This window comes from Pseudorca crassidens, chromosome 2 (assembly GCF_039906515.1).
Source record: "Pseudorca crassidens isolate mPseCra1 chromosome 2, mPseCra1.hap1, whole genome shotgun sequence".
NCBI classification, from domain to species: domain Eukaryota; kingdom Metazoa; phylum Chordata; class Mammalia; order Artiodactyla; family Delphinidae; genus Pseudorca; species Pseudorca crassidens.
The window spans coordinates 159,228,199-159,254,345 of NC_090297.1; the positions used below are offsets into that span (position 1 = coordinate 159,228,199).

General features: G+C 35.1%; 1 protein-coding gene across 1 annotated transcript in view; it reads left to right on the plus strand.

Moving 5' to 3' along the window:
• Positions 1 to 26,147, plus strand: part of CATSPERE (catsper channel auxiliary subunit epsilon) — a 259,066-nt gene that overhangs the window by 54,367 nt on the left and 178,552 nt on the right. The window contains exons 7-8 of the mRNA XM_067729520.1: positions 6,438 to 6,462; positions 17,812 to 17,889. Of these exons, the coding sequence (XP_067585621.1) occupies positions 6,438 to 6,462; positions 17,812 to 17,889 (103 nt within the window). The remainder of the gene's footprint in view (positions 1 to 6,437; positions 6,463 to 17,811; positions 17,890 to 26,147) is intronic.

A 26,147-nucleotide genomic window follows, 5' to 3' on the forward strand; every position in this document is an offset into this window, starting at 1 on the left:
TACCATCCCTTCACTTTGAGCCTATATATGTCCTTGAAGCTGAGGTGAGTCTTTTATAGGCAGCATATAGTTGGGTCTTGTTTTTTTTTTATCCATGCAGCCACTGTATGCCTTTTGATTGGAGAATTTTATCCATTTACATTTAAAGTAATTTTTTTAAGATAAGGACTTGTTAATGCTGCTTTATTAATTATATTCTGGCTCTTTTGTATCCCTTTGTTCCTTTCTTCCTCTCTTGCTGTTCTTTTGTGAATTGATGATTTTCCATAATGGTATTCTTTTACTCCCTTCTATTCATCTTGTATGTATCTACTATAACTGGTGTGTGTGTGGTTGAAACATCTTATAGATATAACAGATTGTCTTTTCTTTTTTTATTGAAATATAGTTGATACACAATATTGTGTTAGTTTCAGGTGTACAACAAAATGATTTAGTTTTATGTACATATATTTTTTTCAGATTATTTTCCATTATAGGTTATTAGTAGATTTTGAATATAGTTCCCTGTGCTATACAGTAAATCCTTGTTACTTATCTATTTTATGCAAAGTAGTTTGTATATGTTAATCCCACACTCCTAATTTATACCTGCTTCCCATTCCCCTTTGGTAACCATACGTTTATTTTCTATGTTTGTGAGTTAGTTTCTGTTTTGTATATAGATTCCATATATAAGTGGAATATAATATTTGTCTTTCTCTGACTTACTTCACTAAGTGTAATATTCTCTAGGTCCATCCATTATTGTGGCAAATGGCAATAATTCATTCTTTTTGTCTGAGTGATATTCCATTGTATATATGTACCACATCTTCTTTATCCATTCCTCTGTTGGTGGACATTTAGGTTGCTTCCATGTATTGGCTATTGTAAATAGTGCTGCTATGAACATTGGGGTGCATGTATCAAATTAGAGTTTTTGTCATTTCTGGATATATACCCAGGAGTGGGATAGCTGGATCATATGGTAGCTCTGTTTTTGTTTTTTCAAGGAACTTCCTTATTGTTTTCTATAGTGGCTGCACCAATTTGTATTCCTACCAACAATTTAGGAGGGTTACCTTTTCTCCACACCCTCTCCAGCATTTATTAACTGTAGGCTTTTGATGATAGCCATTCTGACCAGTGTAGGGTGATACTTCATTGTGGTTTTGATTTGCATTTCTTTTAATAATTAGCAGCATTCAGCCTCTTTTATGTGCCTGTTGGCCATCTCTATGTCTTCTTTGGAGAAATGTCTATTTAGAGGTATTTTGCCCAATTTTTGATTGGGTTGTTTGTTTTTATTATATTGAGTTGTATGAACCACTTGTATATTTTGGATATTAACCCTTTCTCAGTTGCATCATTTGCAGATATTTCTCCCTTTCCATAGGTTGTCTTTTCATTTTGTTGATGGTTTCCTTTGCTGTGCAATAGCTTTTAAGTTTAATTGGGTCCCATTTGTTTATTTTTGCTTTTATTTCTTTTGCCTTGGGAGACTGATCTAAGAAAACATTGGTACAATTTATGTAGAGAATGTTCTACCTATGTTCTCTTCTAGGAGTTTTATGATGTACTATTTTATATTTAGGTCTTTAAACTATTTTCAGGTATTTTTTAATATGGTGTGAGGGAGTGTTCTAATTTCGTTGATTTACATGTAGCTGTCCAGCTTTCCCAATACCACTTGTTGAAGAAACTGCCTTTTCACCATTATATATTCTTGCCTCCTTTGTTACAGATTATTTGACCATAGGTGTGTGGGTTTGTTTCTGAGATCTCTGTTCTGATCCATTGATCTACACATCTGTTTTTGTGCCAATACCACATGTTTTGATTATGTAGCTTTGTAGGATAGTCTGAAGTCTGAGGGTTATGCCTCCAGCTTGGTTCTTTTTCCTCAGAATTACTTTGGCAATTCTGGGTCTTTTGTAGTTCCATATAAGTTTTAGGATTATTTGTTCTAGTTCTGTGAAAAAATGTTATGGGTATTTTGATAGGGATTGCACTAAATCTGTAGATTGCTTTGGGTAGTATGGCCATTTTAACAATATTAACTCTTCCCATCCAAGAGCATGGGCTGTCTTTCCATTTCTTTGAATTACCTTCAATTTACTTTATCAGTGTTTTTTTGTTTTTGTTTTGTTTTGTTTTGTTTTTGCGGTATGCGGGCCTCTCACTGTTGTGGCCTCTCCCATTGCAGAGCATAGGCTCCGGATGCACAGGCTCAGCGGCCATGGCTCACAGGCCTAGCCACTCCGCGGCATGTGGGATCTTCCCGGACCGGGGCACAAACCCGTGTCCCCTGCATTGGCAGGCGGACTCTCAACCACTGCGGTGTTTTATAGTTTTCAATGCATAGATTTTTCACCTCCTTTGTTAAGTTTGTTCCTATTTTTTTGAATGAGATTTTTCAACAGGACTGTTTTTTCACTTTCTCTGTCTGATATTTCATTGTTAGTATAAAAATGCAACAGATTTCTATATATTAATATTTTATCCTGCTACCTTGCTGAATTCATTTATTAGTTCTAATAGTTTTTGTGTGGAGACTTTAGTATTCTCTATATAGAGTATCATGTCATCTGCAGATAGTGACAGTTTTACTTCTTCCCTTCCAATTTGGATATCTTTTATTTATGTCTCTTGTCTGATTGCTGTGGGTAGGACATCCAATACTATGTTGAAGAGAAATGGTGAGTGCGGGGATCCTTGTCTTGTTGCAGATTTTAGTGGGAAGGGTTTCAGCTTTTCAGCATTGAGCATTATGTTGGCTGTCGGTTTGTCATAAATGGCTTTTATTATATTGAGATATGTTCCACATATACCCACTTTGGTGAGAGTTTTTATCTTGGATGTTGAATTTTGTCAAATGCTTTCTCTGTGTCTATTGAGATGATTATGTGGTTTTTGTCTTTACTTTTCTAAATGAGGTGGCTGTGTTGCTGCCTGGGAGCAGGGCTGCCAGATTTGGTGCTAAGCTGTGGTGTGGAGTGGATGGAACCACGGCACTCTGACTGGCTCCTTGCTGTATACTCCTGTCCAGGGCCTGTCCATCCGAGATTTAGAGCCTAGCCCCACGTTCTTGTGGTGCAGCCCTGTGTGCACACTGACAGTGTCTGCTACATCTGGACTCACCACCACTGTGCACACATGCTGATAATGGGCTCTGAGGCTCCCCCTAGTCATACCCCATGTTCTTCAGTTGTCTCTGCTTAGCTAGAGTCCTCTGCCAGGGCCTGTCTTCCCAAGATTCAGTGCTTGTCCACTCTGTATTCTTGTGACATCACCCAGTGTGCCCACTGACATCTGCCAGGTTTGATCTGCTGCTCCCATGTGTGTGCTGACGGTGATCTCTGCGGTTCTGCCCAGATCATACCCAAGGTGTCCCATCTGTCTCTGCATAGGTAGAATGAATCTTTGCTAGAGTTTGCACCAGGCAGTGGTGTACGGAGAGCAGGGCAAGGGTGTTTGCCCCTTCAGACTGGGAAGTGCTGCAAGGCAGCAGCCACCAGTGCAAGTCTCTCTCTCCTCCTTGATTGTTAGCAAGCCAGCATGTGTGCACTCCTTGCGAGCAGAGTCTAGGCTTCTCCAGTCCTTCTGTCTGTCTCAGTAGATTTCCCAGCAGGTAAGTGGGCTCCCTAGGACAGCCAGTGAGGACCTTCTCTTCCTTACAGATACCTTCCATGGGTGCCGGTCCTGACCTGATGTGCTTCTTTTTTCTGTCCTACCCAGTTATGTGGAGATCTTTCTTGCAGTTTTGGTTGTTAGGAGATCTTCTGCCAGTTTTCAATGAGACTTGTTCCACATGTAGATGTATTTTTGATGTGTTTGTGAGGGAAGGTGAGCTCCACATCCTCCTACTCTGTTATCTTGATCCCTCTCCAAAATCTATAGCAGATTATTTCAAGCTAATAACTACTTATATTCTATTGCATACAAAACCTCTACCCTTTTACTATCCCTCCATATTTTATGTTTTTGATGTCACAATTTACATCTCTTTATATTCTGTTTCTACTGACAAATTATTGTTGCCATAACTGTTTTTAATACATTTTGCCCTTTAACATTTATGCTAGAGGTAAGTGGTTAACACATCACCTTATTAAAATATTAACATATTCCGAATCTGACTATGTACTTGCCTTTAACAGTGTGTTGGATATTTTCATATGTTTTCATTTTACTAATTAAAGGCCTTTCATTTCAGCTTTAAGAACTTTTCAGCATTTCTTGTGAGACAGATCTTGTGATGATGAACTTCCTCAGCTTTTATTTGTTTGGGAAAAGCTTTATCTTGCATTCATTTTGAAGGACAAATTACCTGGGTAAAGTGTTCTTTACTGACAATTTATTTTTCTTGCAGCACTTTGAATATATCTTCCCTGGCCTACTCTCCCCTGGCCTGCAAAGTTTTTCCTAGAAATCCACTGTTAGCCTTATGGGGTTTTCCTTTTTGAGAGGATTTTTTTCTCTTGCTGCTTTTAAAATTTTCTTTTTTGTCTTTAATTTTATACAGTTCCATCTTAATGATCTTGGAAAAGATCATTTGAGATTGAAATCTTGGGATGACCTATTAGCTTCATGAACTTTGATGTCAAATCTCTCCCCAGGTTTGGGAAACTCTCAGCTATTACACATTTTTAATAAGCCTCTGCCTCTTTCTCCCCATCGTTTCCTTATGGGACTCCAATGATGCATAGATTGTTTCTCTTAATGGTGTCCTATAAATCTCATAGGCTTTTGTCATTCCTTTTTATTCTTTTTGCTCTTCTGACTAGATAATTTCAAAAGATCTGTCTTTGAGTTCACTGATTATTTCTTCTGCTTGTTCCAGTCTGCTGTTGAAGCTCTCTTATAAATTCTTCACTGCAGTCATTGTATTCCTTAGGGCCACAATTTGTTTCTTCCTTATGTTTTCTACCTCTTTGTTGAACTTCTCATTTTGTTCTAGTATTGTTTTTCTAATTTCATTAAATTGCTTGTCTTTTTTCTCTCATAGCTCTCTGAGCATCTTTAGAACCCTATTTTGAATTCTTTATCAGGCTATTCGTGTATATATATCTATTTCCTTAGGGGCCATTGCTGGAGTTTACTATGTTCCTTAAGTGGTGTCATGTTTCCCTGATTCTTCATGGACCCGGTAGCCTGTGTAGGTGTCTGCACATTTGAAGTCACCACTTCCAGTTGTCACAGACTGACTTCATTAAGAAAAGACCTTCACCTGTGGTTGTGCATGCTGGAGCGTGCTGTGACTGCAGGTCTAGTGGTGTGGGGGGCCATGTGCAGGGGCAAGTAGTGGCTCTGGATCCAGTGGGGCATGTTTCATCAGCGCAGGCCACTGGGGTCCAAAACATCAAGAATTGCATTGTGTTTACCAAATGCTGCAGGGTGACCAGGATGACTGCAAGGGCTGTGATAGTCCTTAGCAGTGCTTCCAGGTCCAGTAGCTAGGGACCAAAGCAGGCAGCACTGGTGGCCCAAGCCAGTACTGTACACATGCTCAGCTGCAGGGGTTAGTTTTAGGTGCCTGTGTACTGGCAGGGGATTTTTTTGATAAACTTCATACTTTCTGAACTTTGGGCACATTTGCCTGTCAGGATTTATAGTACTTATTTTCAGTGGCTTTCTCATATAACAGATTGAACATACAAAATATTATTTTCATTATGCGGTCTCAGAAACTCACTGCATGCACATTTACTGATTCCCCAAACATCTTCATTTTGTTTTTACCTAATAATGTATTAAACACTATGCACAAATGAAAACACAGTCCTGAGTCATTGACTTTTAGAGATTATATGATTTAAAAAATACAGATATCTTTAAAGTGACAATAATTACTTTCTAAAAAACATATAACTAAACATACAAGTGAATGTTGCTCCTTTCAGAAAATTTACACTGAAAGGCTGAAAAATGAAGCATTTGCAGTGCTAATTGATAAATTTGGTTTTGACATAAATTAAAACATGTAAACTCTGTAGAATTCTTTTTTGGGGGGACCATGCTGTGTGGCATGCAGGATTTTAGTTCCCTGACCAGGGATTGAACCTGCACCCCCTGCATTGGAAACACGGAGTCTAAACCACTGGACCATCAGGGAAGTCCCTAAACTCTATAGACTTTTTAATGTGCATTGATCATGTCAAATTTTTAAAGAAGATTAATCATGCAACTTTGGCTATGTGAGCTTACAGTACTATTAAGAAAGTATATAGATTCGTGCCCTTCAGCCTTTTGTTGACAACACATGAGGATCAATAATTATATTTAATTATTGACATGAGTTTTTTTTAACATTTAGCATTTAATCATTTATGTATCTGTGATGGAATATAAAGAGAATATTCAAAGATTTATAAACATGTATGTTAAAAGTAGAATATTCAAACTAATATTTAACATGCTGTTTACTAAAATATGATTTCTCTTTTTCCCAACAGAAATTTCACTAACAATTTAACCCAGGTAAATCTTTTTGAAGTTTTTGTATATCTCTCATATATTATACTATATATTATTTCCATCATATCTTCCATATTTACTAGAAGAGGAATTTTCTAAATGAATTTTCAATAAAATTCGCTTAGAGAAGTGGTTACTCAAGTTATAGACTAAGATCCCCTGGTCTTCACAGACCTTTTTAGAAGGTCCACGAGGTCTACGCTTTTCCAGCTACATATCTGTGTGAGGATAGATTTCCCCCCATATACTTCCACCAAAATAACATATACCAACAGCTTGAATGTAGGAGCACAGATGATAAGCCAGCTCTCTTCTATTAAGGCAGATATTAAAGAGAATTTACAATGTAAAACAACCAATCTTCTTACTATTTTTTATCTTGGAAAATAATTATTTTTTTCATAAAAATATGTTAGTTAATGTTAATATGTAATAGGTCTATCATAAATTTTAAAATAAATTAATAAATATCTTTAAATATTCTCAATTTTAATTTGTTATATGGTAATAAATATTAATAGAGCTAACCCACATAAAACAACAGCTCTGTGGGATTCTCAATAATTTTTAAGCCTATGAAGGGGTTTTGAGATCCAAAAATTTTGACATCTGGATTGGAGGCTGATTAGAAGTATGACAGAGAGATATATTCAAAAATTTGAAAATTGAAATAAGGTGGTAATATTTGGAAACTTAAGCTCTATAAATATTTTCATTTTCTCAACATAGTGATTTAGTGGAAAGAAGAGGCAGAAAAATAATAAGAAGAAATAAACTTCCTATATTGAATCAAGATGGCTGAATGAGCTCATGTGTTCATATGTATCCATATCCCAGTCCCAGTTGGCATTATAGGATTATTTATTAAGTCTATAACTATAACAGTGAAAAAAAGGAAGAAAGAGTATTATCCGTGGATAAGGAATTTTAAGACAGAAAATAGAGAGAAACTTCTAAAAGTAGAATACCTATTACAGACCCAAATAATGCAGAATAGCCTCCATCTCACTCAAAACATACAGAAATGCCTTTACAAAATACGTATGTATAATACTAGTGTAGACTTTTACATTAATATTGGTACACATGTGTATAGAATTTAAAAGCAAGTAAAGGAATTTCCTAGTTGTCAGAAGTAACTAAAGAACTAAAATCCAGAGTTAGAGAAGAATGAATTCAGAAGTAAGATAATTAGACAGAATATAAGCCCTAGTAGACAAAGGGTGATGTTTTAACATTTGTGTGGGAATAGAAAATGAAGCCTCCAACCTATGGGAGAGGGAGGAGCTGAAACTAATCTCCCTACATGAAGCTAGGATTTATGAAAAGTCTGTAAAATGAGAACTAGTAAGGCTTCACTCACTGTCTTAGAGTAATTTCAAATAAATGATACATCCTTTTGGGGGCCATAAATGGACAAGGAGTTACCTTCACAGAGTTTCAGGTGGATGCCCAAGTTAAACATCTCTCAAGAGGTTGAGGAACCTAGAGCCGAGTAGTAAACACAAAAATACAAGCAGTGAAACACATAGGGCGCAGGCAGAGGTGATTATAAAATCCATTTCATAACCAAGGGTGTATAGGACTCTCATAGAAAACAAACCCTCTGAAAATAATCTCAAAATAAAAGCTATAGACCACAAAAAAAATACAAAACTGCCTGGAATAGACACACACATAAACCTTCTCACACATTTGGAGAAAGTTCATACTTTTCAAAACTAAAGATGAGAACCATCTGAAAGATGATTAAATCCATATTTTAAATGGTCACAAAGATAAAAGAAGGGATAAAAACAAAGAAAACAAGAATGAGGATTATGCATAATTGTACATCATTGAAAATATCCTATATGTATGTCTTAAGATGAAAAAATAGGCATCTAAAAACAAAAATTCAGGTTAAATAAAAGACTACATACAGTTGAGATAATTGCAGAATTAGTGATTTGGAATGGGAATCATGCAGAATGCAGAATATAAAAATGAAAAGATGGAAAAGCATCGATGAAATATGAACATGCAGCCTGTGCAAAGGAGACCCCAAACACAGTAAGTTAAAAAAATGAGAAGACAGAGAAATATGTAGCAGATGAAGGAGCAAGGTAAAAACCCACCAGACCAAACGAATGAAGAGGAAATAGGCAGTCTACCTGAAAAATAATTCAGAGTAATGATAGAAAAGATGATCCAAAATCTCAGAAATAGAATGGAGAAAATACAAGAAATGTTTAACAAGGACCTAGAAGAACTACAGAGCAAACAATGATGAACAACACAATAATGAAATTAAAAATACTATTCAAGGAATCCATACCAGAATAACTGAGGGAGAAGAATGGATAAGTGAGCTGGAAGACAAAATGGTGGAAATGACTACCGAGGAGCAGAATAAAGAAAAAACAATGAAAAGAATTGAAGAGAATCTTAGAAACCTCCAGGACAACACTAAACGCACCAACATTCAAATTATAGGGGTCCCAGAAGAGGAAGAGAAAAAGAAAGGGACTGAGACAATATTTGAAGAGATTATAGTTGAAAACTTTCCTACCATGGGAAAGGAAATAGTCAATCAAGTCCAGGAAGTGAACAGAGTCCCATACAGGATAAATCCAAGGAAAAACAAACCAAGACACCTATTAATCAAACGATCAAAAATTAAATACAAAGAAAAATATTAAAAAGCAGCAATGAAAAGCCAACAAATAACATACAAGGGAATCCCCATAAGGTTAACAGCTGATCTTTCAGCAGAAACTCTGCAAGCCGAGAGAGAGTGACAGGACATATTTAAAATGAGGAAAGGGAAAAACCTGAAACGAAGATTACTCTAGCCATCAAGGATCTCATTCAGATTCAATGGAGAAATCAAAAGCTTTACAGACAAGCAAAAGTTAAGACAATTCAAAACCAGCTTTACAACAAATGCTAAAGAAACTTCTCTAGGCAGGAAACACGAGAAGAAACAGACCTACAAAAACAAACCCAAAACAATTTAAAAAATAGTAATAGGAACATACATATCGATAACTACCTTAAATGTAAATGGATTACATGCTCCAACCAAAAGACATAGACTGGCTGAATGGATACAAAAACAAGACCCATATATATGCTGTCTACATGAGACCCACTTCAGACCTAGGGACACATACAGACTGAAAGTGAGGGGATGGAAAAAGATATTGCATGCAAATGGAAATCAAAAGAAAGCTGGAGTAGCAAAACTCATATCAGACAAAATAGATTTTAAAATAAAGACTATTACAATAGACAATGAAGGAAACTACATAATGATCAAAGGATCAATCCAAGAGGAAGATACACCAATTGTAAATATTTATGCACCCAACATAGGAGCACCTCAATACATAAGGCAAATGCTAACAGCCATATGAGGGGAAATTGACAGTACCACAATAATAGTAGGGGTCTTTAACACATCACTTACACCAATGGACAGATCGTCCAAACAGAAAATAAATAAGGAAACACAAGCTTTAAATGGCACATTAGACCAGATGGGCTTAATTAATATTTATAGGACATTCCATCCAAAAACAACAGAATACACTTCTCAAGTGCACATGGAACATTCTCCAGGATAGATCATATCTTGAGTCACAAATCACGCCTAGGTAAATTACAGAAAATTGAAATTGTATCAAGTATCTTTTCTGACCACAAGGCTATGAGACTAGATATCAATTACAGAAAAAAAAACTGTAAAATATACAAATACATAGAGGCTAAACAATATGCTACTAAATAACCACGAGATCACTGAAGAAATCAAAGAGGAAATCCAAAAATACTTAAAAACAAATGACACTGAAAACATGATGACCCAAAATCTATGGGATGCAGCAAAAGCAATTCTAAGAGGGAAGTTTATTGCAATGCAATCTTATCTCAAGAAACAAGAAAAATCTCAAATAAACAACCTAACCTTAATGTAAAGCAATTAGAGAAAGGAGAACAACAAAAAAAAACACCCAAAGTTAGCAGAAGGAAAGAAATCATAAAGATCAGATCAGAAATAAATGAAAAAGAGATGAAGAAGTAATAGCAAAGATCAATAAAACTAAAAGTTCGTTCTTTGAGAAGATAACCAAAATTGATAAACCATTAGCTAGGCTCATGAAGAAAAAAAGGGAGAAGATTCAAATCAACAGAATTAGAAATGAAAAAGTAGAAGTAACAACTGACACTACAGAAATACAAAGGATCATGAGACACTACTACAAGCAACTCTATGCCAATAAAATGGACAACCTGGAAGAAATGGACAAATTCTTAGAAAACTACAACCTTCCAAGACTGAACCAGGAAGAAATAGAAAATATGAACAGACCAATCACTAGCACTGAAACTGTGCTTAAAAATCTTCCAACAAAGAAGAGCCCAGGACCAGATGGCTTCACAGGTGAATTCTAGCAAACATTTAGAGAAGAGCTAACACCTTTCCTTCTCAAGCTCTTCCAAAATATAGTGGAGGGAAGAATACTCCCAAACTCGTTCTACGAGGCCACCATCACCCTGATACCAACACCAGACAAAGATGTCACAAAGAAAGAAAACTACAGGCTAATATCACTGATGAACATAGATGAATAAATCCTCAACAAAATACCAGAAAACAGAATCCAGCAGCACATTAAAAGGATCATACACCATGATCAAGTGGGGTTTATCCCAGGAATGCAATGATTCTTCTATATACGCAAGTCAATCAATGTGATACACCATATTAACAAATTAAAGGATAAAAACCAAATGATAATCTCAATAGATATAGAAAAAGCTTTCAACAGAATTCAACATGTATTTATGATAAAAACTCTCCCGAAAGTGGGCATTGAGGGAACCTGCCTCAACATAATAAAGGCCATATATGACAAACCCACAGCAAGCATCATACTCAATGGTAAAAAACTGAAAGCATTTCCTCTAAGATCAGGAAACAGACAAGGTTGCCCAGTCTCACCACTATTATTCAACATAGTTTTGCAAATTCTAGTCACGGCAGTCAGAGAAGAACAAGAAATAAAAGGAATCCAAATCATAAAAGAATAAGTAAAATTGTCACTGTTTGCAGATGACATGATAGTGTACATAGAAAATCCTAAAAATGCAACCAGAAAACTACTAGAGCTAATCAATGAATCTGGTAAAGTAGCAGGATACAAAATTAATGTACAAAAATCTCTTGCATTCCTATACACTAACAACGAAAAATCTGAAAGAGAAATTAGGAAACAATCCCAGTTACCACTGCAACAAAAAGAATAAAATACCTAGGAATAAACCTACCAAAGGAGACAAAAGACCTGTATGCAGAAAACTATAAGACACTGATGAAAGAAATCAAAGATGATACAAATAGATGGAGAGATATTCCATGTTCTTGAATTGGAAGAATAAACATTGTGAAAATGACTGTACTACACAAAGCAATCTACAGATTCAATGCAATCCCTATCAAACTACCAATGGCATTTTTCACAGAACAAGAATAAAAAATTTCACAATTTGTATGGAAACACAAAAGACCCCAAACAGCCAAAGCAATTTTGAGAAAGAAAATGGAGCTGGAAGAATCAGGCTCCCTGACTTCAGACTATACTACAAAGCTACAGTAATCAAGACAGTATAGTACTGGCACAAAAACAGAAATATAGATCAATGGAACAGGATAGAAACCCAGAGATAAACGCATGCACATATGGTCACTTTATCTTTGTTAAATGAGGCAAGAATATACAATGGAGAAAAGAAAACCTCTTCAATAAGTGGAGATGCGAAAACTGGTCAGCTACATGTAAAAGAATGAAATTAGAACACTTCCTAACACGATACACAAAAATAAACTCAAAATGGATTAAAGACATAAAAGTAAGGCCAGACACTATAAAACTTGTAGAGGAAAACATAGGCAGCACTCTATGAAATAAATCACAGCAAGATCCTTTTGACCCACCTCCTAGAGTAATGGAAATAAAAGCAAAAATAAACAAATGGGACCTAATGAAACTTAAAACTTTTGCACAGCAAAGGAAGCCATAAACAATACAAAAAGACAACCCTCAGAATGGGAGAAAATATTTGCAAATGAAACAAGTGACAAAAGAATCTCCAAATATACAAGCAGCTCAATATCAAATAAAAAACCCAATCCAAAAATGGGTGGAAGACCTAAATAGACATTTCTCCAAAGTAGATATACAGATTGTCAACAAACACATGAAAGGATGCTCAACATCACTAATCATTAGAGAAATGCAAGTCAAAACCACAATGAGGGGCTTCCCTCATGGTGCAGTTGTTGAGAGTCCACCTGCCGATGCCGGGGACACGGGTTCGTGCCCCGGTCTGGGAGGATCCCAAGTGCTGCGGAGCGGCTGGGCCCGTGAGCCATGGCCGCTGACCCTGCGCGTCCGGAGCCTGTGCTTTGCAACGGGAGAGGCCACAACAGTGAGAGGCCCGTGTACCCCCTCCCAAAAAAAACACAATAAGGTATCACGTCACATGGTTCAGAGTGGCTATCATCAAAAAATCTACAAACAAAAACTGCTGGAGAGGGTGTGGAGAAAAGGGAACACTCTTGCACTGTTGGTGGGAATGTAAATTGATACAGCTGCTATAGAGAACAGTATGGAGGTTCCTTAAAATAGGAACCTACTAAAAATAGAACTACCATACGACCCAGCAATCCCACTACTGGGCATATACCCTGAGAAAACCATCATTCAAAAAGAGATGTGTACCATAATGTTCACTGCCGCACTATTTACAATAGCCAGGACATGGAAGCAACCTAAGTGTCCATCGACAGATGAATGGATAAAGAAGATGTGGCACATATATGCAATGGAATATTACTCAGCCATAAAAAGAAATGAAATTGAGTTATTTGTAGTGAGGTGGATGGACCTAGAGCCTGTCATCCAGAGTGAAGTAAGTCAGAAAGAGTAAAACAAATACCATATGCTAACACATATATAGGGAATGTAAAGAAAAAATAATGGTTCTGATGAACCTAGGGGCAGGATAGGAATAAAGATGTAGACGTAGAGAATGGACTTGATGACAAGTGGAGGGGGTGTTGGGGAAGCTGGGACGAAGTGAGTAGCATGGACATATATACACAACCAAATGTAAAATAGATAGCTAATGGGAAGCAGCTGCATAGCACAGGGAAATCAGCTCCATGCTTTGTGACCACCTAGAGGGGTGGGATAGGGAGGGTGGGAGGGAGGCTTAAGAGGGAGGGGATATGGGGATATATGTATACATATAGCTCATTTACTCTGTTATACAGTGCAAACTAACACAACATTGTAAAGCAATTATAGTCCAATAAAGATGTAAAAAAATTTAAATATTCAACAACCATTTCTAATAAAAACACTAAGCAAAACAAGTTTAGAAGGAAACTACTTAATTCTAAAAAAAAAATTTACTTCCCAAATAACTAACAATAATTGTTATAAATTATGAGATATTTCAAATTCAATTAAAATCAGGAACTGGACAAATGTGCTCATAATCACCATTATTATTTAATATTGTATTGAACATAATAATGTAAGTAATAAATTAAGGAAAAGAAGTGTACAATATTATAAATTCATGATAGCAATACAGACTATGAAATACTTAAGAATAAATATAAGAAGACACAGAACCTGTTTCAAGAACCACACTGAAATTTTGTCAAATGGCTTAAAAAAGATCTGTTTTTTAAAGTTTCTAACTGGACACCAGAGTCCAATTTTTGATTGAAAAAATATCTTAAAATTTATATGGAATAATGTAGTAAAATAAGCTGTCTTCTTGGAAGAAAACAAAAGTAGAATCCTTGCTTACACCACATACAAAAAAAAAAATAAATCCCTTGGCATAGAAGACAAATGTAAAACAGAAAACCCTGGATGGTTGGCAGGAGAATCTTGAAGCTGTACTATATGGAATCAAGGGAAATCTTATTCAAGACTGGAAACCAGAATCTATGAATAAAAAGTAGTCATAAATGAAAATGTGAAAATTGAAAACTTTATCACAGAAGTGCCATAAACAAAGTCAACTTATACAACAAATAGTTATGAAAACATTTTACAACATAGATGACAGTACACAGCTAATATCCCTAGTGTTGAAAAGAGATGGAGGGATGTAAACTTTGAAAAATGATTCTACATTATCTTACACATACTCGGCAACTTATACTCAGGAGTATAAGTATATACTCTAAGTATATACTTAGCAATTCTACTCCTAAGTATATACTCAAGAGAAAATCTTGCACTCATGCCTGAATAGACATTTTCAAAAATGCTGGGTGGTGGGATGAATTGGGAGTTTGGGATTGACATATATACACTACTATGTATAAAATAGATAACTAATGAGAACCTACTGTATAGTGCAGGGAACTCTACTTGGTGCTCTGTGGTGACCTAAGTGGGAAGGAAGTCCAAAAAAGAGGGGATATATATATATATATATATATATATATATATATATATATATATATATATATATATATATCTGATTCACTTTGCTGTACAGCAGAAACTGACACAGAAGTGTAAAGCAACTATACTCCAATAAAACAGAAACAAAAATGCTCATAGTAGAATTGCTCATAAAATTCATCCATCCCAAACAGAAGGAATCCAAATGCCCATTAACATAAAAATGGAAAAATTGTGGTATTTTCACATAATGGAATTTTAAATAGTAATGAAAATGAATGAGCTCAGTTATGAGCAGTAACATGAATAAATCCTAGTTACATAATCTTGAAAGAAAAATGAAAGCAGCCCCTAGGGGGTTATGTGTGGGCTGATCAAGTTCAAAAAACTATCATTATATTAATGAAAAACCAACACAGAATTCAGGAAGGTGAGTACCTCTGGGCAGAAACAGGGAACCTGAAAAGGGAGGAATATATAAGTAAATGAAAGATATTTGTAAGGTTCTAGGTCTCGAGTTGGATGGTGGGTTCCTGGTTTTCATTTTACTAATTTACAATTTAAATAATTGCATAAAAGAGGGTCATGCCAATAACGATAGTGTGTCATGGACTGAGGTTTGTGATTATTCTAATAATGTGTCTGTATACCTAAAGTCCAAACAAAACAAAGAGCTCTTACAAATGATAAGAATATGGTAAGTTCCAATAGAAGAATGTAAAAAAGCTATGTACACAAAAGCAAATCTAACAAACATGAAAAGATGCTGAACTTCACTTCATCTCAAGAAAATTCAAATTAACAATGAAATGTCACACTCATCACAGTAGTAAAACTTGAACAAGGGAAAATAACTATTGCTAGAGGGGATCTGGGCAAAAGGGTACACTCAAACATTGCTGGTGGAAAGTGTGAGGAGTTAGAGCCTTATTCACATATTTGGATAGGAATATGGAAACATCTATTGAAATTAAAAATATATATACCATTTGGATCTAAAATCCCACTCCTGGGAATCTACTCCACAGAAATAAAACCTCTAGTATATACAGCTGTATGGAAAAGGACCTATATTTTGCAGCATTGTAATAGTGGTAGCAAAACAAAACAAAACAAAACAAAACTGGAGCCACAGTAAATCTCCATTATTAGAGCCATTGATCTGTAAATTATAGTATAAGCACATCATAGAATATTGTTCAGGCATTATAAGAGTTGACTGGGGAATTTCAATGATATATACTTGAGTGAAAAAAAGGGAGAATGTGGGAAGTGTGTATAATGTGATCCAATTTTGTTTAAAAAAAAGAATGTCTTAAGATGCCTCTTTTTAAAAATATATGTACGCATGTATTTGTGTTTATCTCTGCAAATGCATAGCATGGAGAAAAATAGCAAAAAGTAAATACTAGTTGTTAACTCAAATTACGTAGGTTGAGAGAAGATTAATATAGGTAAAGGGAATATAAAAAGGAGGAAGGGAGGGAGGGAGGGAGGGATGGAGGGAGGCAGGAAGGGCAGCCATATATAGGGACAATATAAAATCTAAGGCAAACAGATTTAATAAGATAAAGAGGAATGCCACATAATTATAAAAGTAATAAAGTTTTCATATGTACATATATATGTCTATGTAACCACCACACAGATCAAGATATAGAACATCTAGAACATTCTTTATGTTAAAAACTTCTACAAATTAATAAATAAAAGACTAAAAGCCAGATAGAAAATGAGCAAAGGAAATGAACAAATAGTTCACCAGACGGGAAATAGAAATAGAACTTGAATATATGGAAAGATGCTCAAACTTTCTCATGATAAAAGAAATGCAGATTAAAACTGCATCAACGTACCATTTTTCATCCATCGACTGACAATATCAAAATGTAAGACAACACATCATGTTGGGAAGGCTGTGTAGAAAGAAGAGATCTCATACATTGCTGGTGAGAAGGTATGTTGTTGCAACTGCTATGGAGAACAATTTAGCAGCATCTACAAAAATTACAAATTCATATAGTCTATGACTCAACAATTCCACTTTTAGGAATACTCAAAAGTGGAAAATAATATATGTTCAGAGTTGCTCATTATAACTTTGATTGTAATGGCAAAGGATATAAACAAATATTTATTAGCAGGTTACTTGTTAAATTATGGTTCCTCCATAATTTGTAATAATATGTAAAATAATATGAAAGATTAATGAGAATATTTAAAGATCTCTAAGATATAACTTTAAGTGAAGAATATAATGTTCAAAAGTGCATTTAGCACACTAGTATTTATATAAAAAGGAGAAAAATAACACTGGTTATGCACAAAAATTTTATAGAAATACAAAAAAACTTACCAATAGTAGTTACTTGCAGGGTGTAGTAGACTTGTGGGAACTGAGTGATGAAGTACAGGGTGGGAGAGACAATTTTCACTGTATTTTTAATATAATTTATTTTTATAATAAATAAGTTGTCTATTTAAGAAGAAAACAATAAAAAGAATTAGATCTACATCTATTGAAATGGCTATGGTGTATTAAGTGACAAAAGCACATTATAAATAACATGAATAGTGTAATCTCATTTTTGTAAAAAGTGTATGAGTGTGTGGGAGGCTGCTGTGTCTGTGGGTGTAGAAAAAGACATATAAGCATTCGTACAAAGTTTTAACATTAGTTACCTCAGGAGTGTAGAGGATGTTATTAATTCTTTGGACAGTTTCTCTTGTTAAAAACAACACGTATTACTTTTGATATTTTAAACTGAGATATTCAAAATTTTAAAAACAAATAAAAACATTTTTTGGTTATGTTTTGCCACAACTAAAAATTTGTCCAAAGTGTCAAGAAATGCAACCACATTTTATTTCGTAGGTTATCATTATATGGATATACGATCCAGAAAACGCAGACCCTAGTGAATTGCTATGGAATGCAAATGAACCTTCCCTAGTAGGTGGAAACATTATTATTATCCTAGATAAAATAATATGCTACATTTCTCTTTTAAGGGCTGTGAATAATTTATATTAAACAGCCTAGAACTAGATACATTTTAATTATCCATTAAATTTAGTTTAGTCATTATAGTGATTTTGAACTTGTGCTCGATTTCTACAATTATAAATCTTTCTTTAGAATTCTTCCGTATTTTCTATGACTTCATTATTCACAAAGAGGCTGACCGTTAAAATGCTTTAAAGATGTTTCTTGAGCATCTTTGTTGAAGTCATCCTTCAAAAATCTGTCTAGTCCTTTATTGAATCCTTTACCACTTGAGACTAATGATTTTCCTAAAAGTGCAGCCCAGTGAATAAATAAGTCCTTTCTTTTATCTGTTACAAATTTACCTCTTTCAAGATTCAAGTTCTGTCTTCTGTTACAATCATAATGTATAGAAGAGAAACGTAAAATGAGTTTTAGTTTCTTATGGGATTCTTTATGTCTTCATGAGTTGAGATATGATTTTTTAGTAGCATGCTGTCATGCCTCATGGTAATCAAATTCACAAGAGATAGACTGATAAATTAAAATGACAATGAATCAATTAATTGTTTTATTTGGCAATAAACGTTAGAGGGAATAAAATATATTAATGGTAATTAAGTACTTTAAGTATTACTCTTACTTAATTTCTAATCTTTTAAGTGAAAATATGCACAATTTAACATTATTTAGTTCATGCTAAATAATCATACCTAATACTTTACTTTTTTCTTTTTAATTTCCATGTTTATTCATGATCATGTCATTTCCTTGAAACATTTCTCCATTACAAACAACATAGACTTTTTTTTTCTCAATTCATGCATTTATTCATCCTTTTAATCTATACATTTTTATTGTGGAAAAGTATACATAATATAAAATCTACCATTTTAAACATTCTTATGAGTACAATTCAGAGACATTAAGTAAATTTCCTTTTATAAAATTTTTATTGAGATATAGTTGATTTACAATGTTATGTTAGTTTCAGGTGTACAGCAAAGTGATTAAAAAAAAATATATATATATATTTCCATTTGGTAATCATAAGTTGGTTTTATATATCTGTGAGTATTTCTGTTTTGTGTATAAGTTCAGTGTATCATTTTTTTTAGATTTCACATATAACAATAGCATATGATATTTCTCTTTCTCTGTCTGACTTACTTCACTTAGTATGATAATATCTAGGTCCATCCATGTTGCTGCACATGGCATTATTTCATTCTTTTTTATGGCTGACTAATATTCCATTGTGTATAAATACCAAATCTTCTTATCCATTCATCTATCAATGGACACTTACATTGTTTCCATGTCTTGGCTATTGTAAATAGTGCTGCTATGAATATTTGAGTGCGTGTATATATATATATATATATATATATATATTTTTATGTTGAGGTAGGTTCCCTCTATGCCCACTTTCTGGAGAGTTTTTATCATAAATGGGTGTTGAATTTTGTCAAAAGCTTTTTCTGCATCTATTGAGATGATCATATGGTTTTTCTTCTTCAGTTTGTCAATATGGTGTATCACATTGATTGATTTGTGTATATTGAAGAATCCTTGCATCACTGGGATAAATCCCACATGATCATGGTGTATGATCCTTTTAATATGTTGTTGGATTCTGTTTACTAGTATTTTGTTGAGGATTTTGGCATCTGTATTCATCAGTGATATTGGTCTGAAATTCTCTTTTTGTAGTATCTTTGTTTTTAGTGTCAGGGTGATAGTGGCCTTATAGAATGAGTTTGGGAGTGTTCCTTCCTCTGCAATTTTTTGGAAGAGTTTGAGAAGGATGGGTGTTAGCTCTTCTCTAAATGTTTAATGGAATTCACCTGTGAAGCCATCTGATCCTGGACTTTTGTTTGTTGGAAGATTTTAAATCACAGTTTCAATTTCATTACTTGTGACTGGTCTGTTCATATTTTCTATTTCTTCCTGGTTCAGTCTTGGAAGGTTGTAGTTTTCTAAGAATTTGTCCATTTCTTCCAGGTTGTCCATTTTATTGGCATAGTGTTGCTTGTAGTGGTCTCTTAGGATGCTTTGTATTGCTGCAGTGTCTGTTGTAACTACTCCTTTTTCATTTCTAATTTTATTGATTTGAGTCCTCTCCCTCTTTTTTTTTTTTTTTTTTGCCGTACGCGGGCCTCTCACTGTTGTGGCCTCTCCCGTTGCGGAGCACAGGCTCCGGACGCGCAGGCTCAGTGGTCATGGCTCACGGGCCCAGCCGCTCCGCAGCATGTGGGATCCTTCCAGACCAGGGCACGAACCCGTGTCCCCTGCATCGGCAGGCAGACTCTCAACCACTGCACCACCAGGGACGCCCCGTCTCTCTTTTTCTTGATGAGTCTGGCTAATGGTTTATCAATTTTGTTTATCTTCTCAAAGAACCAGCTTTTAGTTTTATTGATCTTGGCAGTTGTTTCCTTTGTTTCTATTTCATTTATTTCTGCTCTGATCTTTATGATTTCTTTCCTTCTACTAACTTTGGGTTTTGTTTGTTCTTCTTTCTCTAGTTCCTTTAGGTGTAAGGTTAGGTTGTTAACTGAGATGTTTGTTGTTTCTTGACGTAGGATTGTACTGCTATAAACTTCCCTCTTAAAACTGCTTTTGCTGAATCCCATAGGTTTTAGGTTGTCATGTTTTCATTGTCATTTGTCTCTTGGTATTTTTTTATTTCCTTTTTGATTTCTTCAGTGATCTCTTGGTTATTTAGTAATGTATTGTTTAGCCTCCATGTCTTTGTGGGTTTTACGGGCTTTTTTCCCTATAATTGATTTCTATTCTCATAGTGCTGTGGTCAGAAAAGATGCTTGATATGATTTCCATTTCCTAAATTTACTGAGGCTTGATTTGTGCCCCAAGATGTGATCTATCCTGGAGAATGTTCCATGCACTCTTGAGAATAAAGTGTAATCTGCTGTTTTTGGATGCAATGTCCTATAAATATCAATGAAATCTATCTGGTCTATTGTGTCCTTTAAAGCTTGTGTTTCCTTATTAATTTTCTGTTTGGATGATCTGTCCATTAGTGTAAGTGAGTTGTTAAAGTGTCCCACTATTGTTACTGTTGACTTCCTCTTTTATAGCTGTTAGCAGTTGCCTTATATATTGAGGTGCTCCTATTTTGGGTGCATATATATTTATAATTGTTATATCTTCTTGGATTGATCCCTTGATCATTACATAGTATCCTTCCTTGTCTCTTGTAACGTTCCTTTTTTTTCCTTTTTTTTTTTGCGGTACGCGGGCCTCTCACTGTTGTGGCCTCTCCCGTTATGGAGCACAGGCTCCAGACATGCAGGCTCAGCGGCCATGGCTCACGGGCCTAGGTGCTCCACGGCATGTGGGATCTTCCCAGACTGGGGCACAAACCCATGTCCCGTGCATCGGCAGGTGGACTCTCAACCACTGGGCCACAAGGAAAGCCCCGTTCTTTATTTTAAAGTGTATTTTATCTGATATGAGTATTGCTACTCCAGCTTTGTTTTGATTTCCATTTGCATGGAATATCTTTTTCCATCCCCTCACTTTCAGTCTGTATGTGTCCCTAGGTCTGAAGTGGGTCTCTTGTAGACAGCATATATATGGGTCTTGTTTTTGTATCCATTCAGTGAGCCTGGGTCTTTTGGTTGGAGCATTTAATCCATTCACGTTTAAGGTAATTATTGATATGTATGCTCCTATTACCATTTTCATAATTGTTTGGGGTTTGTTTTTGTAGGTCCTTTTCATCTCTTGTGTTTCCCACTTAGAGAAGTTCCTTTAGCATTTGTTGTAGAGCTGGTTTGGTGGTGCTGAATCCTCTTAGCTTTTGCTTGTCTGTAAAGCTTTTGATTTCTCCGTTGAATCTGAATGAGATCCTTGCCGGGTAGAGTAATCTTGGTTGTAGTTTCTTCCCTTTCATCACTTTAAGTATATCATGCCACTCCTTTCTGGCTTGTAGAATTTCTGCTGAGAAATCAGCTGTTAACCTTATGGGAGTTCCCTTGTATGTTATTTGTCGTTTTCCCTTGATGCTTTCAATAATTTTTCTTTGTCTTTAATTTTTGCCAATTTGATTACTATGTGTCTCGGCATGTTTCTCCTTGAGTTTAGCCTGTATGGGACTTGCTGCGCTTCCTGGACTTAGGTGGCTATTTCCTTTCCCATGTTAGGGAAGTTTTCGACTATAATCTCTTCAAATATTTTCTCAGGTCCTTTCTCTGTCTCTTCTCCTTCTGGGACCCCTATAATGCGAATGTTGTTGCCTTTAATGTTGTCCCAGAGATCTCTTAGGCTGTCTTCATTCCTTTTCATTGTTTTTTCTTTATTCTGTTCCACAGCAGTGAATTCCACCATTCTGTCTTCCAGGTCACTTATCCATTCTTCTGCCTCAGTTATTCTGCTATTGATTCCTTCTAGTATATTTTTCATTCAGTTATTGTATTGTTCATCTCTGTTTGTTTGTTCTTTAATTCTTCTAGCTCTTTGTTAAATATTTCGTACATCTTCTCAATCTTTGCCTCCATTCTTTTTCCAAGGTCCTGGATCAGCTTCACTCTCATTATTCTGAAATCTTTTTCTGGAAGGTTGCCTAGCTCCACTTTATTTAGTTGTTTTTCCAGGGTTTTATCTTGTTCCTTCGTCTGCCTTTTCATCTTGTCTATCTTTCTGTGAATGTGGTTTTTTTCTCATGTATCTTTTTGAATTATAATTTTCCCCAGATATATACCCAGGAGTGGGATTGCTGGATCATATTGTAACTCTATTTTTAGTTTTTTATGGAACCCCTGTACTGTTCTCCATAGTGGCTGCACTGATTTACATTCCCACCAACAGTGTTGGAGGGTTCCTTTTTCTTCACACCCTCTCCAACATTTATTATTTGTAGACTTTTTAATGATGGCCATTCTGACTGGTATGAGGTAATATTTCATTGTAGTTTTGATTTGCATTTCTCTAATAATTAGAGATGTTGGACCTCTTTTCGTGTGCCTGTTGGCCATCTGTATATCTTCTTTGGAGAAATGTCTATTTGAATCTTCTGCCCATTTTTTGATTAGGTTGTTTTTTTGATATTGAGCTGACAAACAGCATAGACTTGAGTCTTAGACTATTAATATGGCACACAAAGCCCTGAGTATCCCATCTCTGCCACTCTTCTCTGGCCTTAGCTCTCCACATGTCCTGTCTCCAGCAGCTGCACTCTGTCTCCCTTTACACTTCTGCTCTTCCATGAGTCTGTGTCTCTGCTTATGCCATTCTCTCCACAGGAACTGCCCATTCCCTTTCCTAATCTAGTCATCTTTAAGTCTCAAGTCAGGTATCATTGCCTCCAAGATGCCTGCCATGACCAAATCAGGATTTTTGTTACATGAGTAGTTTGCAAGGATTATTGTAATACTGCAGTTTTGATAAATCATCCACAAAATAGCTCTGGCAAAATATAAACTGTCTGTTTGGGCTTTTATCAACCAATAGATAATGTGCCTAATAGACACCCACATCCTAATTCTACCTCTGATTCCATTCTTCATTCTCTTCCTTAACCCTTAACCGTCCCTGACTTTGAACTCAAAATAATCCCTTATGTTTAACTCATTTCTGTACTTTATTTCACCTTTGAACCTCAACCCACTTCTGTCTCACATCCCTATCTGAGCCTTACCCTTTCCCCAACACCCACACCAGGGAAAAGAGAACCAGCAGTAGCATGTGACTCAGGGATGGGGTACAGGATAACTTATTTGTACATGTGGTTAAATAACTATTAAAAGGCTCAGAGTTTTAGTTTATTTGAGGTTTTTTTCCTTCACCATTTTAACTATGAATTACATCATAAAGAAAAAACCATAAAAGCTAAGTATCCAGTTTAGTGAATAATAATAAATAACCATATAACTACTATCAAGTGATGAAACATTAACAATAGTACAGAAGGTCCCCATATTTTCCACCTCCATGAACATAATTTCTCCCTCCACAATAGAGGTGCTTGTATGGACATAATCCTTCCCTTCCCCTGGAGGTAACCATTATTCTGAATATTTTGTGATAATAATTGCTCTGCTTTTTTCTTTAGTTTACCACATGATTCCTAAACAATGCAGTTTAGTTGGTTTTATTTTTGTTTTTCTACTTTAAATAAATTGAATCATGCTTTATATATACTGCATATTGCTTTTTATTTTTGATCATAATTATATAAGATTTATCCATGTTATATATACCTATAGTTTGCTCATTTTCATTGCTGTATGTTATTCATTGTTTCAACACACCACACATTTTTTATCCATTTTAGAGTCAATGAATTTGGTGTTGGGTTTTGTTTTGTTTTGTTTTTAATGAGTGTTGGTTTCTTTTTTCAGCTTTATTGAAATATGATTGATCTTTAGCATTGTGTAAGTTTAAAGTATACATGTGTTGATTTAATATACTTACATATTGTGAAATGATTACCATAGTAGAGTTTTTAAGACCTCCATCACCTCACATAGTTATATTTTCTTTTTTGTGGTAAGAACATTTAAGACCTACTCTTTCAGCACCTTTCAAGTACTTTCATAGAGTATTGTTAACTATTTTCACTATGCTATAAATTAGATCCCCAGAAGCTATTCATCTTATAATTGGAAGTTTATACCCTTTAACCAGTATCTCCCCATTTTACCCACTGCTCAGCCGCTTGTAACCACCATTCTACTGTTTCTATGAATTCAGCATTTTTAGATTCCACATGAAAGTGAGATCATACTGTATTTGTCTTTCTCTGTCTGACTTATTTCACTTAACATTTTTACATATCACATCTTCTTTATCCAATCACCCACTGACGGACAGTTAGGTTTTTCCATATCTTGGCTATTGTAAATAATGCTGCAATAAGCATGAGAGTGAAGGTATCTCTTCGATAGATGTCCTGTTTTATTTTCCTTTGGATATGCACCCAGAATTGGGATTGTTGGATCATATGATAGTTCTATTTTAAATTTTTTAGGACCTTCCATACTGTTTTCCATAATTTCTGTACCAACTTACATTCCCACCAACAGTGCACAAGAGTTCCCTTTTCTCCATATCCTTGTCAACATTTGTTCTTTCTTGTTTTTTTGATAATAGCCATCCTAAGTGGTGTGAGATGTTATCTTACTGTGGTTTTGACTTGCATTTCCCTTATAATTAGTGATGTTGAGCACATTTTCATGTACCTTTTGGCCATTTGTATGTCTTCTTTAGGAAAATGCCTATTAATTCCTCTTCCCATTTTTCAATCAGATTTTTTTCTTTTTTTGCTATTGAGTTGTATATGTTCCTTACATACTTTGCATATAAACCCTTTATCAGATGTATGACTTGCAAATATTTTCTCCTTTTCCATAGGTTGCCTTTTTACTCTGTTGATTATTTCTTTGTTGTGCAGAAGTTTTTTAATTTGATGTAGTTCCACTTACTTATTTTCACCTTTGTTGTTTGTGCTTTTGGTGTCATATTCATATCCAAAAAATCATTGCCAAGACGAATGTCAAAAAAGCTTTTCCCCTATTTTCTTCTAGGAGTTTTACAGTTTCAGGTATTATGTTTAAATTTCTAATCCATTTAAAGTTAATTTTTGTGGTTGGTATAAGGTAGGGTTCCAATTTCATTCTTGTGTACATGATTATAAATTTTTTCCAGCAACATTTATTGAAGAGACTATCCTTTCCCTATTGAGTATTCTTGGCTGTCTTGTCAAATATTAGTTGACCATATATGCAAGTGTTTATTTCTTTGCTCTTGATTCTGTTCCTTGCTATGTGTGTCTATTTTAATGCCAGTACCATACTGTTTTGATTACTGTAATTTGAAATCAGAAAGTGTGATTTCTTCTGGCTCTGTTCTTCTTTCTCAGGATTTTCTTGGCTATTTGAAGTCTTTTGTGGTTCCATACAAATTTTAGGATTATTTTTTCTACTCTTGTGAAAAAATGCCATTGAGATTTTGATAGGAATTATATTGAATTTATAGATGGCTCTGAGTAGCAGGGACATTTTAACAATATTAATTCTTCTGATCCATGAACATGGGATATTTTTCCATTTATTTGTGTCTTCTTAAATTTATTTCATCAAAGTCTTATAATTTTTTGTTTACAGATATTTCACCTCCTTGGTTAAATTTATCCCCAAGTACTTCATTTTTTTGATGCTATTGTGAATGGGATTGTTTCCTCTATTTCTTTTTCAAATAGC